The following is a 12284-nucleotide window of genomic DNA, read 5'->3' as shown; positions in this document are numbered from 1 at the left end:
GAAATCATGACTTGGATATTTGAAACATTCTGAAACACTGTTTGAGTCATAAATTACATTTCATTTTCATTATGCACAAAATATTTTTTTTGCTCCCCAAAGGCAAAATCAACAGAAAAATGTGTTTTGGGGACTACTTTACTTCTATGCTGACTGAATACCTTATAATGCAATATAACACTTCATTAGTCATTTTGTAGTGAATAAAGTTCTTAAAGTAGAGAATAAGGTAGACATAATACAGGAAAATGAAAAAAAATCTGTATTTCAAGCTGTTACTTTTATTTTTGCTTTGCGATTACAATATAGACATTTTGTCAAATATCCTCAGGCTCCTTAGTTTGACAAATGGTATTTTACTCTCTATTCTCTAGGACATTTTTACCTTTTCTATTGTTCTAGAATATATCATTCATAAAGGAGAATTCTAATAGAAAAAAATGTGTCACACAAAACAAATAACAAAGCCACCAATTCCAAACTAGTTTAAACAGTAAGGCTTCCTGACAACCTGTCAACATCATTATCATTGATGGTTTTATTACAAACCTAAGGGAGTGTTTTGTGGTAAATCTAAAGATGACATGTTTTCAGTTCAACTACCTGTTTCTTCACCTTGCCTCTGGTCTACCTCCTCCTTCCCCAAGAAAAACCAAGGCAATTAAGCAAGGTTGTAGTTCTAATTATCAAATAGCTGTTAAATGAAATGAAAGTTTTTTCAGTGAAGATTTGATGTAATAAGCATATAAAGAAGTCCCACATTAAGCAAGCTTTCTACTAAAAGTGGATCATGTAACAACAAAAAAAAAATGCAGAAATTAAACGAATGGCTTACAATGAATCAAAATGCATATTTTACCTTCTCAGTCCATCAGGGCAGGGCACTCACAGTACCTACCATTCACTGGAAAATGTCCAAACTAAGGGCCCTGGATAGGTGTGTAATCTCCACAGCAAGTCATCACTGCCAAGAACCACTATGTCACACCAGAGAAAAAAACCTGAAAACGCCTCTTTGTAGAGTTCCCAGAAAAGCTTGACTTTTCTGGAATTTCAAATAAATATTATTAATTTAAAGAAATAACTTTCACTGTCAGAAGAGAGTGATAAATGAAACTAAGAAAAAAATACACTGAGCTTGGAAATGTCCTCATGAAAATAACAATTTCCAGGTTAACACCACACACTTCCATTTTGGTGGTATTCTTGACTTATCTGAATCCTTAACTTCAAAACTTCTTTTATTTTGTATTACCCACATGTGGCTAAAGAGAAAATTCATTGTTTAAGAGTTCTCTTTAATCCTCTTGTCTTTATCTGGTCTGCAACAGCTTTAGAATGAGCCCATCAGAGTAGCTTTAATACTTTGTAATGGATAACCTGTTGTGACATCATCTGGAATGACTTGACTTATACTAACTAATTTATCTACATTTCTGCATCACAGAGGTCACTTTTTTCCTTTCCTATTGATCAGTAATTCATTTTATTCAACCAGCATTCAGACTTTATACTAAAGTATGCATTCATTTATTCTACGTTAGCTCTTTGGCTTATTATAGACTTCATGGAAAGATCAACTTACCACACCATCTCTTGGACCTGCCGCTCCCAACATAGCCTTCGGGGTTGTATAGTATTTAATCTCTGCTGTGGCCTTAATGATTCCATCACAGTAGACATCAACACTGACAGAGCCAGCAGGAAAATCTGATAAAACACAAATAAGAGGAGCTGAGTATATAAATGCATGTACCATATTATTACATCTCTTAGAGAATATGAAGTCAGGTTTTAAGAATTCATAACAATTTTACTAACTTTTAACATGTAATTCTTTTCTTTTTTTATCCTTAGCAGTTAGAAATCACAAAATAAAACATATATTTTTGCACTTAATTATTTAAAAAAATTTAACAGATAAAAATATACATTAAAATTACAATAAAAGCAAAGCAATAAATCTTTTCTCCTTACCCCGTAACCTTTTTGGAGTAATCTATAATCATTTCTATATAATATTTCAGAATTTAGAACAGTAAAGTTATTCATTAAAAGTTAGGCAGTTGTTGCTAATCTGAGAAAGTTAGTTCCCATTAATTTTCAGGAGGTTCTTAAAATTGTTTGGCAAAAGAAAGAGTAGAGTTGATTGAAATTGCAAAAACTTTTATTCAATTGATTACAATGAAAAACCCTCAGGAAGGCAAGGTTTAGTACCCTGTTATTTAAGTGCCATTTATACTAACCATTCAGCCTTTTTGTGAACAAGCTGTTCAAAGTGACTGACTGATACACTGCATTGTAAATTCTGCTGTAACACATCAACAAATATACAGTTATCTAAGACTGCTGTGCCCTCCATGAAAGGATAACACCAAATAATCACTTCAGTGGAAAGTTGTGTTTTATTGTAACAAAAGTAAACAAAATTTAGCTCTTTAAACTCCTTCACAGAGCACGCTTCAAAAACTTTCACTCTTTGTCACAGAGATATTTCCCAGATTCTCCCAAAAAATTGTTATCAAAACTTCTGCGGTTTGGGATAAGCTGTTAAGTACAAGCCATCTGATGAAACCATCTGATGAAATGTTAAATATTTTAAAGTTCTAAAGGTTTAAGCATTAGTTTTACTTTATCTCCTGAAGAAGTTAAAGGACCTCTCACAATATTGCTTAGGGAAATCTGAAGCCAAAATAACAATCTTAGATTTAACTAGATCAAGAAGCTGAAGTTCCTCTTCTCATATTGCTTGACCAGACACTTAACCTGCATTATATAAAAAAAAAAAAAAAAGTAGAAAAGTTCTCCCATTCTCTATTCATCCAATAGAGAATGTAACAGAAATCTCAAAGAACTGGAAGTAGTAAAGTATACCTCATCAGCTACAGCTATGTGTATATATAGTTAAGGGGTTCTGGAGTTACTGGAGTGAAATGAAATCAATTTCAGTAGATTTCATAAAGATGATTTTGAAAGCAACTATTGGTTTTGTTTATCAGAAAACAAATCAGGAGTTTTATGATGGGATGTTAACCTTCTGAAAAGTCAGATGATAAATCACAAAAGATATATGGTGAGAATATATAAGATACTTATATACTTACATACTTACATAAGATACTTAAAATATTCTACTTTCTTTAGAATTTAACATGAGAATAAACTGATATATTCCTGATGTCTTAAGTCATTAGTTGACATAAAATTTTACCATTAGATCAACTGAAAATGATGTTGATTTTATAGAAATCCTCCAAAGGGATGCCATTTGAAGTACTGCTTTTGCTGCATACACTTTCATATCTATTGAATGTCATTTATTCAGTCAAGACCTAATTATTGTATCCATTGAAATAACAGGAAGGACTCTTATGGCTTCCTCTGGTAGAAAGACCCTCCTTAGTAACATATTAATTGAATTGGCTTTTTCCTGACCAGTACTCTGTGGTCACTATATTGTCTATATTGTATAGCAATTCAGTAAAAATAAAAATTAATTAATTTAAAGACTCAACAGAAGAGAGGAAAGTGAGTTCTGTTGTTTACTATCTAGACAAAGTAGGCAAGTGACATTTAACAACAAAATTACACACAAATGCAGGTCAAGATCACCAAACTAAGGAAGCATATGAGAGTCAGTTATGAAGATGAAAAAGGATGTATCATGGAAGGAAAAGATGGAACTCCCTACCTCTATCAGACATACATACATAATAAAATATACTTACAGAGGAGCAGTGGTTAAAAATGAACTCTATTTAAATTTTAAATATCAAGTTCTAGGCCATTCAAGAATCTCTGACAACACTCCCTGTCTCCACTATTTAAGTGGTCTATTCTTCCAGGTGGGCCTCCCCGGCAGCTCAGATGGTAAAGATTCTGCCTGCAATGCGGGAGACCCAGGCTTGATCCCTGGGTTGGGAAGATCCCCTGGAGAAGGGAAAGGCTACCCATTCCAGTATTCTGGCCTGGAGAATTCCATGGATGGAGGAGACTGGCAGACTACTGTCCATGGAGTCACAAGAAGTCAGACGCTACTAAGTGACCAACACACACACACACATCTTCCCAGGGGAGGAACAAACTAATTTATGGGAAATATAATGCAAAGGTATTTCTAAATATCAGAACTATATTCACTATTTCCATAAAATATATATATTTCACAAATTCATTAACTTACTAGCTTTTTGCTTTCTGTTTTCCTATGTTGTGTTCCTTTATTAACCAAATCTAGCACTTTACAACATAGCAAACTTTGAATCAATCCACATAAAGCTTCTATGAGGACAGAAATAAACATAACACTTTTGATGGTAAATTATTATTCAATAAATATTGGTGGCTTCAAAGTCTCAGTCACACCTAAAAATTACTACCAATTTAATACAAGTTAAAACCATCTTCCTGAAGTATGATATTTAGAATAATTTCTTAACAGTTGTTATTTTTCTAAGTATGTTCAGCATACTTAGCACATCCTAAAGTATTTCTTTGTTTTTTAAATGAAATATGAAATTATAATTTACATTATCCAGAACCCAGCTTCTTAATTAATCATGAAATTCTCTTTGTGGATACATTTCACATTCCTTTCAGCTTTTAATTGATTGTCCCCCTGCTGTGTAAAATAATTTTCTGTCTGAGATGCAGGTACCAGAGGAACACTTTCTTATTTCTGAGTTAAAATTATTTAATATTTCTCATTTAAAGCCTTCACATGTATTTTTATAAGTTTTGGCAAAAGGGGACTATAGAAGCTTCAAATTCCTGTAACACAAAATAGTACCTGTCAGAGATGACTCTGTGGACGTCATTAGAAAGGTGCGTTTTTTAGAAAGTCAAGTCACATAAGCACTTTTTCTAGAGTGGAAAGAGACCAACACAGGGAGGCCAGCTCCTGAATTTGAAACATCAGTTTTCTTCAAAAGAACCCTGAGAGAAGAGAAGCATCCCTGTTTATGTTTCCACTTCAGGGTTAGATTCTCCATTGTAATTTGGTATTCAAAGGAGTAGAACAAAAAAAAATTTAAAACCTTAAATATGTTGAGACTAGTATTTATGGTATGAGATAAAATTGAGATCATTTCCTGCCTGAAAGTCATCAGTAGGTATAGGAAGTATACATGAGATATTCAGAACCAGGAGTGCTTCTGAGCATGGTTGCCCAAGAGTGAAAGGGGACAAATTTTATATCAAGGGATGTGAACACAGGAGGAGGGAGTGGGCAATATGAGTGCAGTGTTTATAGAGAAAGATGCTTCCTCAATTCTCTCCCAAAAGGAAGACAAAGAAGTTTTAAAGCCACTCAAGTTTACGAGATTTGCTAGAGGGAGAGACTGACACTTTGTTCCTCAGCTGGATGTCTCAGTGGTGTCTCATATATTATCTCCCTTATCCCCAAACATCCTGTACATGAGTACTTAAAACACAAGTACAGAAGTTGTTTTATCAGTAAGAAAACTGAGCACAGAAGGATCAGGAGACTTGTCTAAAGTTTCCCAGTAAATGGCTCAATACAGAATAAGAACAGCTCTATTGGCCACCAGTTAAGTATTTCCTTAACTTCACTGCAGATTCCGCACAGAGAGCTAGCCTGCGAGCGCACACTGGCTACTCCCTCTTAATCTGCAGCTGGTGTAGAGAAAACGGAACTCCAGTATACAGTCAGTGCTGTCCAATCAAACTTTCCGAGATGATGGCTATGTTCCAGTGAAGCACCTGAAATATGGTTAGTGCAACTGAATTCTAAACTTTATTTAATTGTAATAAAGTAAATAACCAGATGTGGCCAGTGGCTACCATATTGGCTGGTGCAGCTGCAAAACACAGTTTCTCCAGCTATGGTTTGTGACCCACTAGTTCATCATGACATCAATTTAGGAGGTTCTAAATAACAGTGAAAAAAAAATGAAAACAAAAAAATATGTTTCTCTCTACTTACATTACCCATATGCTCTTGCATGTTGTCTATTTTTCCATTACAGCCCTTAACATATTAATCATAGTTGTATAAAATTCCCTGTCTGATAATTCCAACATCTGTGTCACACCTGTCTAGTCTGATGTGCGTTTTATCTCTCTGGACTGTTTTCCTTTGCTTTCTGGCATGTCTTGTAATTTCTTGTCGAAAAGTAGATATGTTGTTTGGGGTGAAAAGTGAAAGTGAAAGTTGCTCAGTCGTGTCCAACTCCTTGTGACCCCATGGACTGTAGCCCACCAGGCTTCTCTGTCCATGGGATCCCCCAGGCAAGAATATAGGAATGGGTTGCCATTTCCTTCTCCAGGAGATCTTTCCGACCCAGGGATTGAATCTGGGTCTACCATATTGCAGGCAGATTTTTCACTGACTGAACCACCAGGGTTTTTTGTTTGGGGTATAAGAAGTAAAGTAGGTAAGGGTGTAATGAGAGTAATCTCTCTAGGAGTTGGACTGTATCTGCTGTTCGCTGTAGCTGGCGGTGCCAAAGTCTTTGACTTCCTCTCTTATCCTTGTCTTCTCTCTTGATCGTGTGCTGCCCTAAGTACTGCTCCTCAGAAAGACACTGCATCTTGCATACTTTCAACTGTAACCCACTGTCATTACCCTGCTGTGGTAATCGTCAAGTTGGCTGGAGGGGAGCACTTTCATCTTGTGATTCTCAGTCTTTTAGTGGGCCTGTGTCTTTTGCTGTGACCTCCACTAGCGCTTCTGCCATGGCGTAGCTTTCTTTTCCTCCTTAAATGAGACAGAAAGGCTAGAGGGGGCGCCCTTCCTCAGGCAGGATGGGACTCTGGTAAAATGTTTCCCCCTGAAAAGTAGACCTTCGTTATGGAGAACACATGGAGAGTATTTCCCCTTGATTATGCTTCCTCTGACCCAGCAGAATCTTCCAGATCTTTCTTAGATCTTCACTGTATGAATCTGATGGGATTCCTGAAGATAAATTCCACAAAATTACAGGTGCCTCATAAGACAACTCAGTGGTAAAGAATCCATTCACCTGTCAATGCAGGAGACTCAGGAGACTCAGGCTTGATCCCTGGGTTGGGAAGATCCCCTGGAGAAGGAGATGGCAACTCACTCCAGTATTTTTGCCTTGAAAATCCCATGGACAGAGGAGCCTGGTGGGCTACGGTCCATGGGGTCACAAAGAGTCAGACATGACTGAGCACACAGCACACTTAAGATGGCAGCCTCCAGGAGTTTCTTACTTGTGAGCTAATTCACACTTAGCCTTCGGCAGTTCATGAGAATTACCATTTAGGTGTTCTTACCAGTTTACGGCTCCAGAGACTTCTGCCCCAGGTAAGCAGATCTTAGATGTCACTCTAGATTTACCTTTTTCTCCACATTTTGTAATGGTTGTTTGCCCTCCAACTTCAGTTCTCCAACGAGTTCAAGAAAAGTCACTGATTTTCAGTTTATTCAGTTTTTTCTTGTTGTAAGAATGGGAGTGCAACTTTCAAGCTCTTTACGTGTCATGGCTGAAACCATTAGTCTAAGTATTGCTTTTAAAAACCTTTGTTTTCATTATGTATTCATGCATACATACTGCATCATAACGTAAAATGTAGTTCTTGCTAGGGTTCAAAAATTTTTAAGAAACAGTACCACGAGGCAGAGAAAGTAAGACTCTGGGGCCATTTCTGCTGCGCCATGTCCCATCCATAGTCCCATACTTGTTCATGGAACTATCCTATATATTGTTACATAACAGGCAATATTTTGTGAGAAAATCTATCATTAATTTAGAGGATACACTGGTTGAAAAAAAGAGTTGGAGAGGTTTAATTAGAATAACTGGTAAATAATAGTTTATTTTTACTATAAATTAGTTTCAATCACATAGATAATATTATAGTCTCATATATCTTGGAAAATATGGAATAACAGTTTTCTATTTTTCTGAAAAATATCTGAAATTTGACATTTTATTCTTTCCACTGCTCTTAGCTACTAGGTAAACTGAACATAAAATCTTAATGTGAATAATTTTATTTGACATTTTGATTTGGTATTTCAGAAGTATTATCTCAGTACTTCTTAATTTGCAATACCGATTTTTCTGTAGTGATTTTAGTCTAACTAGATTTAGCTTAACTTCTAAACTAATTAGAAATTGCTGTTCATTAAATCATTTTAAAAATGTGACATAAGGAAATAACAGGCTTTGGAAGAAAAGCAAAAGAAACAGAATTCTTTCTCATTTCACTTCTGCATGTCCTTGTCCATGACAGGAAGCAGTGTCTAAGATGTTTATAAATGGTTCGCATAGAGTCTTCCCTTTCTATAATCCAACTCTGATCGAAGCTGTGTGAGGATATCTACAGAAGGGACACATACTTTATACAACATAACAGAAAAGATTTGTAAATGCTCTGTAAATGGATTTCACTAGAGTTATATTCTAAAAAGAAAACAAAAAAGCTCTGGATGCATTTGACATACTCTAATTTTTGACTACATTTCCAAATTCATAATAAGATTGAATATCTTTGTACTTTAAAATACTTAAATTCACATTTATAAAGTTTTACTCTCTGATTGTAAAAGGACATCATAAATTAAAAACCAGCAAGTCCTACATTTATATCAAAACATCCAGAAATTAATATATTAGATTTTGATTTTAGTACAATTATAAAGACAAGTCTGTATATTTCACCTGGAATTTTAAATCTGATATGATTTATCATGTTGAAGCAAACTTGGATAATAAATGGTTAGGTTCATAATTTAAAAAAGGAAAAGAGAGAAGACTGTATATAGATATGGTACCAAGATGATAAAATAGTGAAAAAGAACTATGCACTATGCTTTCCAAACAAGCAACAATATACTCAGGGGCATGGCAGAAACAAAAAAACAAAAAAAAAAAAAAGAAGAAGAAGAAAATTACAAATAAAAATCCAAATGTTTGCTCATCCTGTTACAATAAAAGTGAATGATTTTAATTCCCTAATTTAATAGCTAACATTTAAAGTGCTCTTCGCTGACACAGTTAAAAGTACATGATATTACTGCCTGTCATTTCACCACATGGTACATAGGCTAATTTCTCATAATTTACACATTCCTGCTTTTGCAAACTCAGATTAATAATAACAGCCTTGGACATGTGAAAGCTAAACACAGGAAACACCTGCAGAACAATATTAGTTTCTGTAGAGAAGTGAAACCATTTACCAGAAATTTATTGAAAGAAACTCAGAATGATGTTTTATATTTATTAAAGCATAAAAAAATTTCTTACCTAAAGCTTTCATACTCCAGACACTTTTATTCCAGAGGGCTGGCTGTGTTCTAATGCATTTACTATTTGATGTAAATTCAACCTCCACAGCATCACTGGTTACTTCATCTCTCAAAATAATAAATATTTCACCAGGATTCTATACAATGAAAAATATAACTCAATTAGGCATTTGAAAAGTTTTCATTAACCAATCAAATACATTTATTAGTGATAAAGGTCCAACATGGTAATTAGTGTAAAGAACGTGCCTGCCAGGCAGGAGACCCGGGTTTGATCTCTTGGTGGGACAGATCCCTTGAAGGAGGAAATGGCAATCCACCTCAGTATTCTTGCCTGGGAAACCCCATAGACAGAGGAGCACGATGGGCTACTGTCCATGGGGTTGCAAATGTAGGACACAACTTAGGGACTAACTAAGCCATCACCACCATCGTGTCCATAGTTTCAGCCTTACTCATAAACGAAATATGTTAAGCTGAGTCTCACAAGATTTTAAGTTTATCAACTTATGTCTATTGAATACTTATTTTTCCCCAGCACCATATTTTGCAAATGAATAGACTGAGTTCATAGCTGCTCCCCTTTCCTTTCACCTCATCCCTGTGTGAGAGGTTCTATGTGAAGGTGATGAGCATCATTTCACAGACCTGCAGGGAATGTAATTCGATTGCTAAACAAATTTTCTTTTTCCCCAAATCCCTTTCCTTCACCTTTCTAGGACTTGGTGTATTTATCTATAAATAAGAGGATTGAACATGTTTCACTTGAAGACCTCTTATACTTTAAATATGATTAACTGGTTTAGATATCTAATACAGTTGACCCTTGAACAACACAACTCTTAGGAGCACCTACTGGCCCTCAGTACAGTAGAAAATCCATATAAGATTGATAGTACGCCCTCTGCAACAGCAGTATCCTGATTCAACCAACTGCAGGTCATGTTGTACTGGGGTATTTGCTACTGAGAAAAATCCATGTATAAATGGACCCATGCAATTCAAAACCCCTATTGTTCAAGGGTCACGTGTATTGTTAATCTTACCAATAAGAGATTCTTCCATTACTCTTTATGATGAATACAAGTGAAGGCTGTTGGGTTGACTAGAGGTTATAAATCTAAAAGTTTCAAGATTTTATTATGATGAAAAAGCTGCTGCTGCTGCTGCTGCTGCTAAGTCGCTTCAGTCAAGTCCGACTCTGTGCGACCCCATAGACGGCAGCCCACCAGACTTATCCTGGGATTCTCCAGGCAAGAACACTGGAGTGGGTTGTGATTTCCTTCTCCAATGCATGAAAGTGAAAAGTGAAAGGGAAGTTGCTCAGTCATGTCCAACTCTTAGCGACCCCATGGACTGCAGCCTACCAGGCTCCTCCATCCATGGGATTTTCCAGGCAAGAGTACTGGAGTGGGGTGCCATTTCCTTCTCTGGTGGAAAAGCTAGGGAAGCCCAAATCTATGTATATAATATTCAAATTGCCAACATCTGTTGGATCATAGAAAAAGCAATAGAATTCTAGAAAAAAAAATATAAATATACTTCTGCTTCATTGTCTGTATTAAAAACATTGACTGTGTGGATCACAACAAACTGGGGGGGAATTCTTAAAGTGATGGGAATACCAGACTACCTTCCCCGCTTCCAGAGAAACATGTATGCAGGTCAAGAAGAAACAGTTAGAACCGGACATGGAATGATTGTTTCAAAATTGGGAAAGGAGTATATCAAGGCTGTATATCATTACCCTGCTGATTTATTTTATATGCAGTATACATCATGTGAAATGCTGGACTGGATGAAACATAAGCTGGAATCAAGATTTCCATGAGAAATAGCAACAATCTCAGATATGCAGATGCTACCACCCTAATGGCAGAAAGCGAAGAGGAAAATAAAAGAGGAGAGTGAAATATCTGGCTTAAAATTCAGCATTCAAAAAACTAAGATCATAGCATCCGGTCCCATCACTTCATGGCAGATAGAAGGGTAAGAAATGGAAACTGTGACAGATTTTATCTTCTTGGGCTCCAAAATCACTGCAGAGAATGACTGCACCCGTGAAATTAAAAGACTCTTGCTCCTTGGAAGAAAAGCTATGACAAACCTAGACAGGGTATTAAAACGCAGGGCCATCACTTTGCTGACAAAGGTCCATATATAGTCAAAGCTATGGTTTTCCCAGTAGTCATGTATGGATGCGAGAGTTGGACCATAAAGAAAGTTGAGCGCTGAAGAATTGATGTTTATGAACTGTGGTGCTGAATAAGACTCTTGAGAGTCCCTTGGACAGCAAGGAGATCAAACCAGTCAATCCTAAAGGAAACCAACCCTGAACATTCATTGGAAGGATTGATGCTGAAGTTGAAGTGCCAATACTTTGGCCACCTGATGGGAAGAGCTGACTCACTGGAAAAGACCCTGATAAGGGAAAGATTGAGGACAGGAAGAGAAGGGGATAACAGAGGATGAGATGGTTGGATGGCATCACAGACTCAATGGATATGAGTTTGAGCAGACTCCAGGAGACAGTGACGGACAGAGAAGACTGGTGTGATGCAGTCCAGGGGGCTGCAAAGAGCTGGACGTGACTTAGCGACTGAACAACTACAAAGATGTAAGGGGTTATTGAAAAACCTTTTTGAAAAAAAAAAAAAACCCTGAAAGAAAACTAAGGATAAGAAGATTGGATTTAATACAGAGAAAAGAAAGGGATAAACATCTTTTGAGCATCTGTTTTATACTGGATTTTCCAGATGAAACAGTGGTAAAGAATCCACCTGCCAATTCAGGAGATGTAAGAGACACACTGGTATCAGGATTGCCGGGAGAAATATCAATAACCTCAGATATGCAGATGACACCACCCTTATGACAGAAAGCAAAGAAGAACTCAAGAGCCTCTTGATGAAAGTGAAAGAGGAGAGTGAAAAAGTTGGCTTAAAGCTCAACATTCAGAAAACTAAGATCATGGCATCTGGTCTCATCTCATGGGAAATAGATGGGGAGACAGTGGAAACAGTGTCAGACTTTATTTTTTGGGGCT

General features: G+C 36.4%; 1 protein-coding gene across 7 annotated transcripts in view; it reads right to left on the bottom strand.

The window, feature by feature from the left end:
• Window positions 1-12284, bottom strand: part of BANK1 (B cell scaffold protein with ankyrin repeats 1) — a 402106-nt gene that overhangs the window by 205369 nt on the left and 184453 nt on the right. For all 7 annotated transcript variants that reach the window (XR_011482523.1, XM_020884241.2, XM_070452188.1 and 4 more), the window contains exons 4-5: window positions 9237-9375; window positions 1586-1710 (exon numbers count right to left, since the gene is read on the bottom strand). Coding sequence is in view for 6 of the 7 variants with exons in the window: in XM_020884241.2 (XP_020739900.2) it covers window positions 1586-1710; window positions 9237-9375 (264 nt within the window). In the remaining variant the exon portion in view is untranslated. The remainder of the gene's footprint in view (window positions 1-1585; window positions 1711-9236; window positions 9376-12284) is intronic.

This window comes from Odocoileus virginianus, chromosome 21, assembly GCF_023699985.2.
Source record: "Odocoileus virginianus isolate 20LAN1187 ecotype Illinois chromosome 21, Ovbor_1.2, whole genome shotgun sequence".
NCBI lineage: Eukaryota > Metazoa > Chordata > Mammalia > Artiodactyla > Cervidae > Odocoileus > Odocoileus virginianus.
This window is presented reverse-complemented; position numbering and strand designations above follow the sequence as displayed.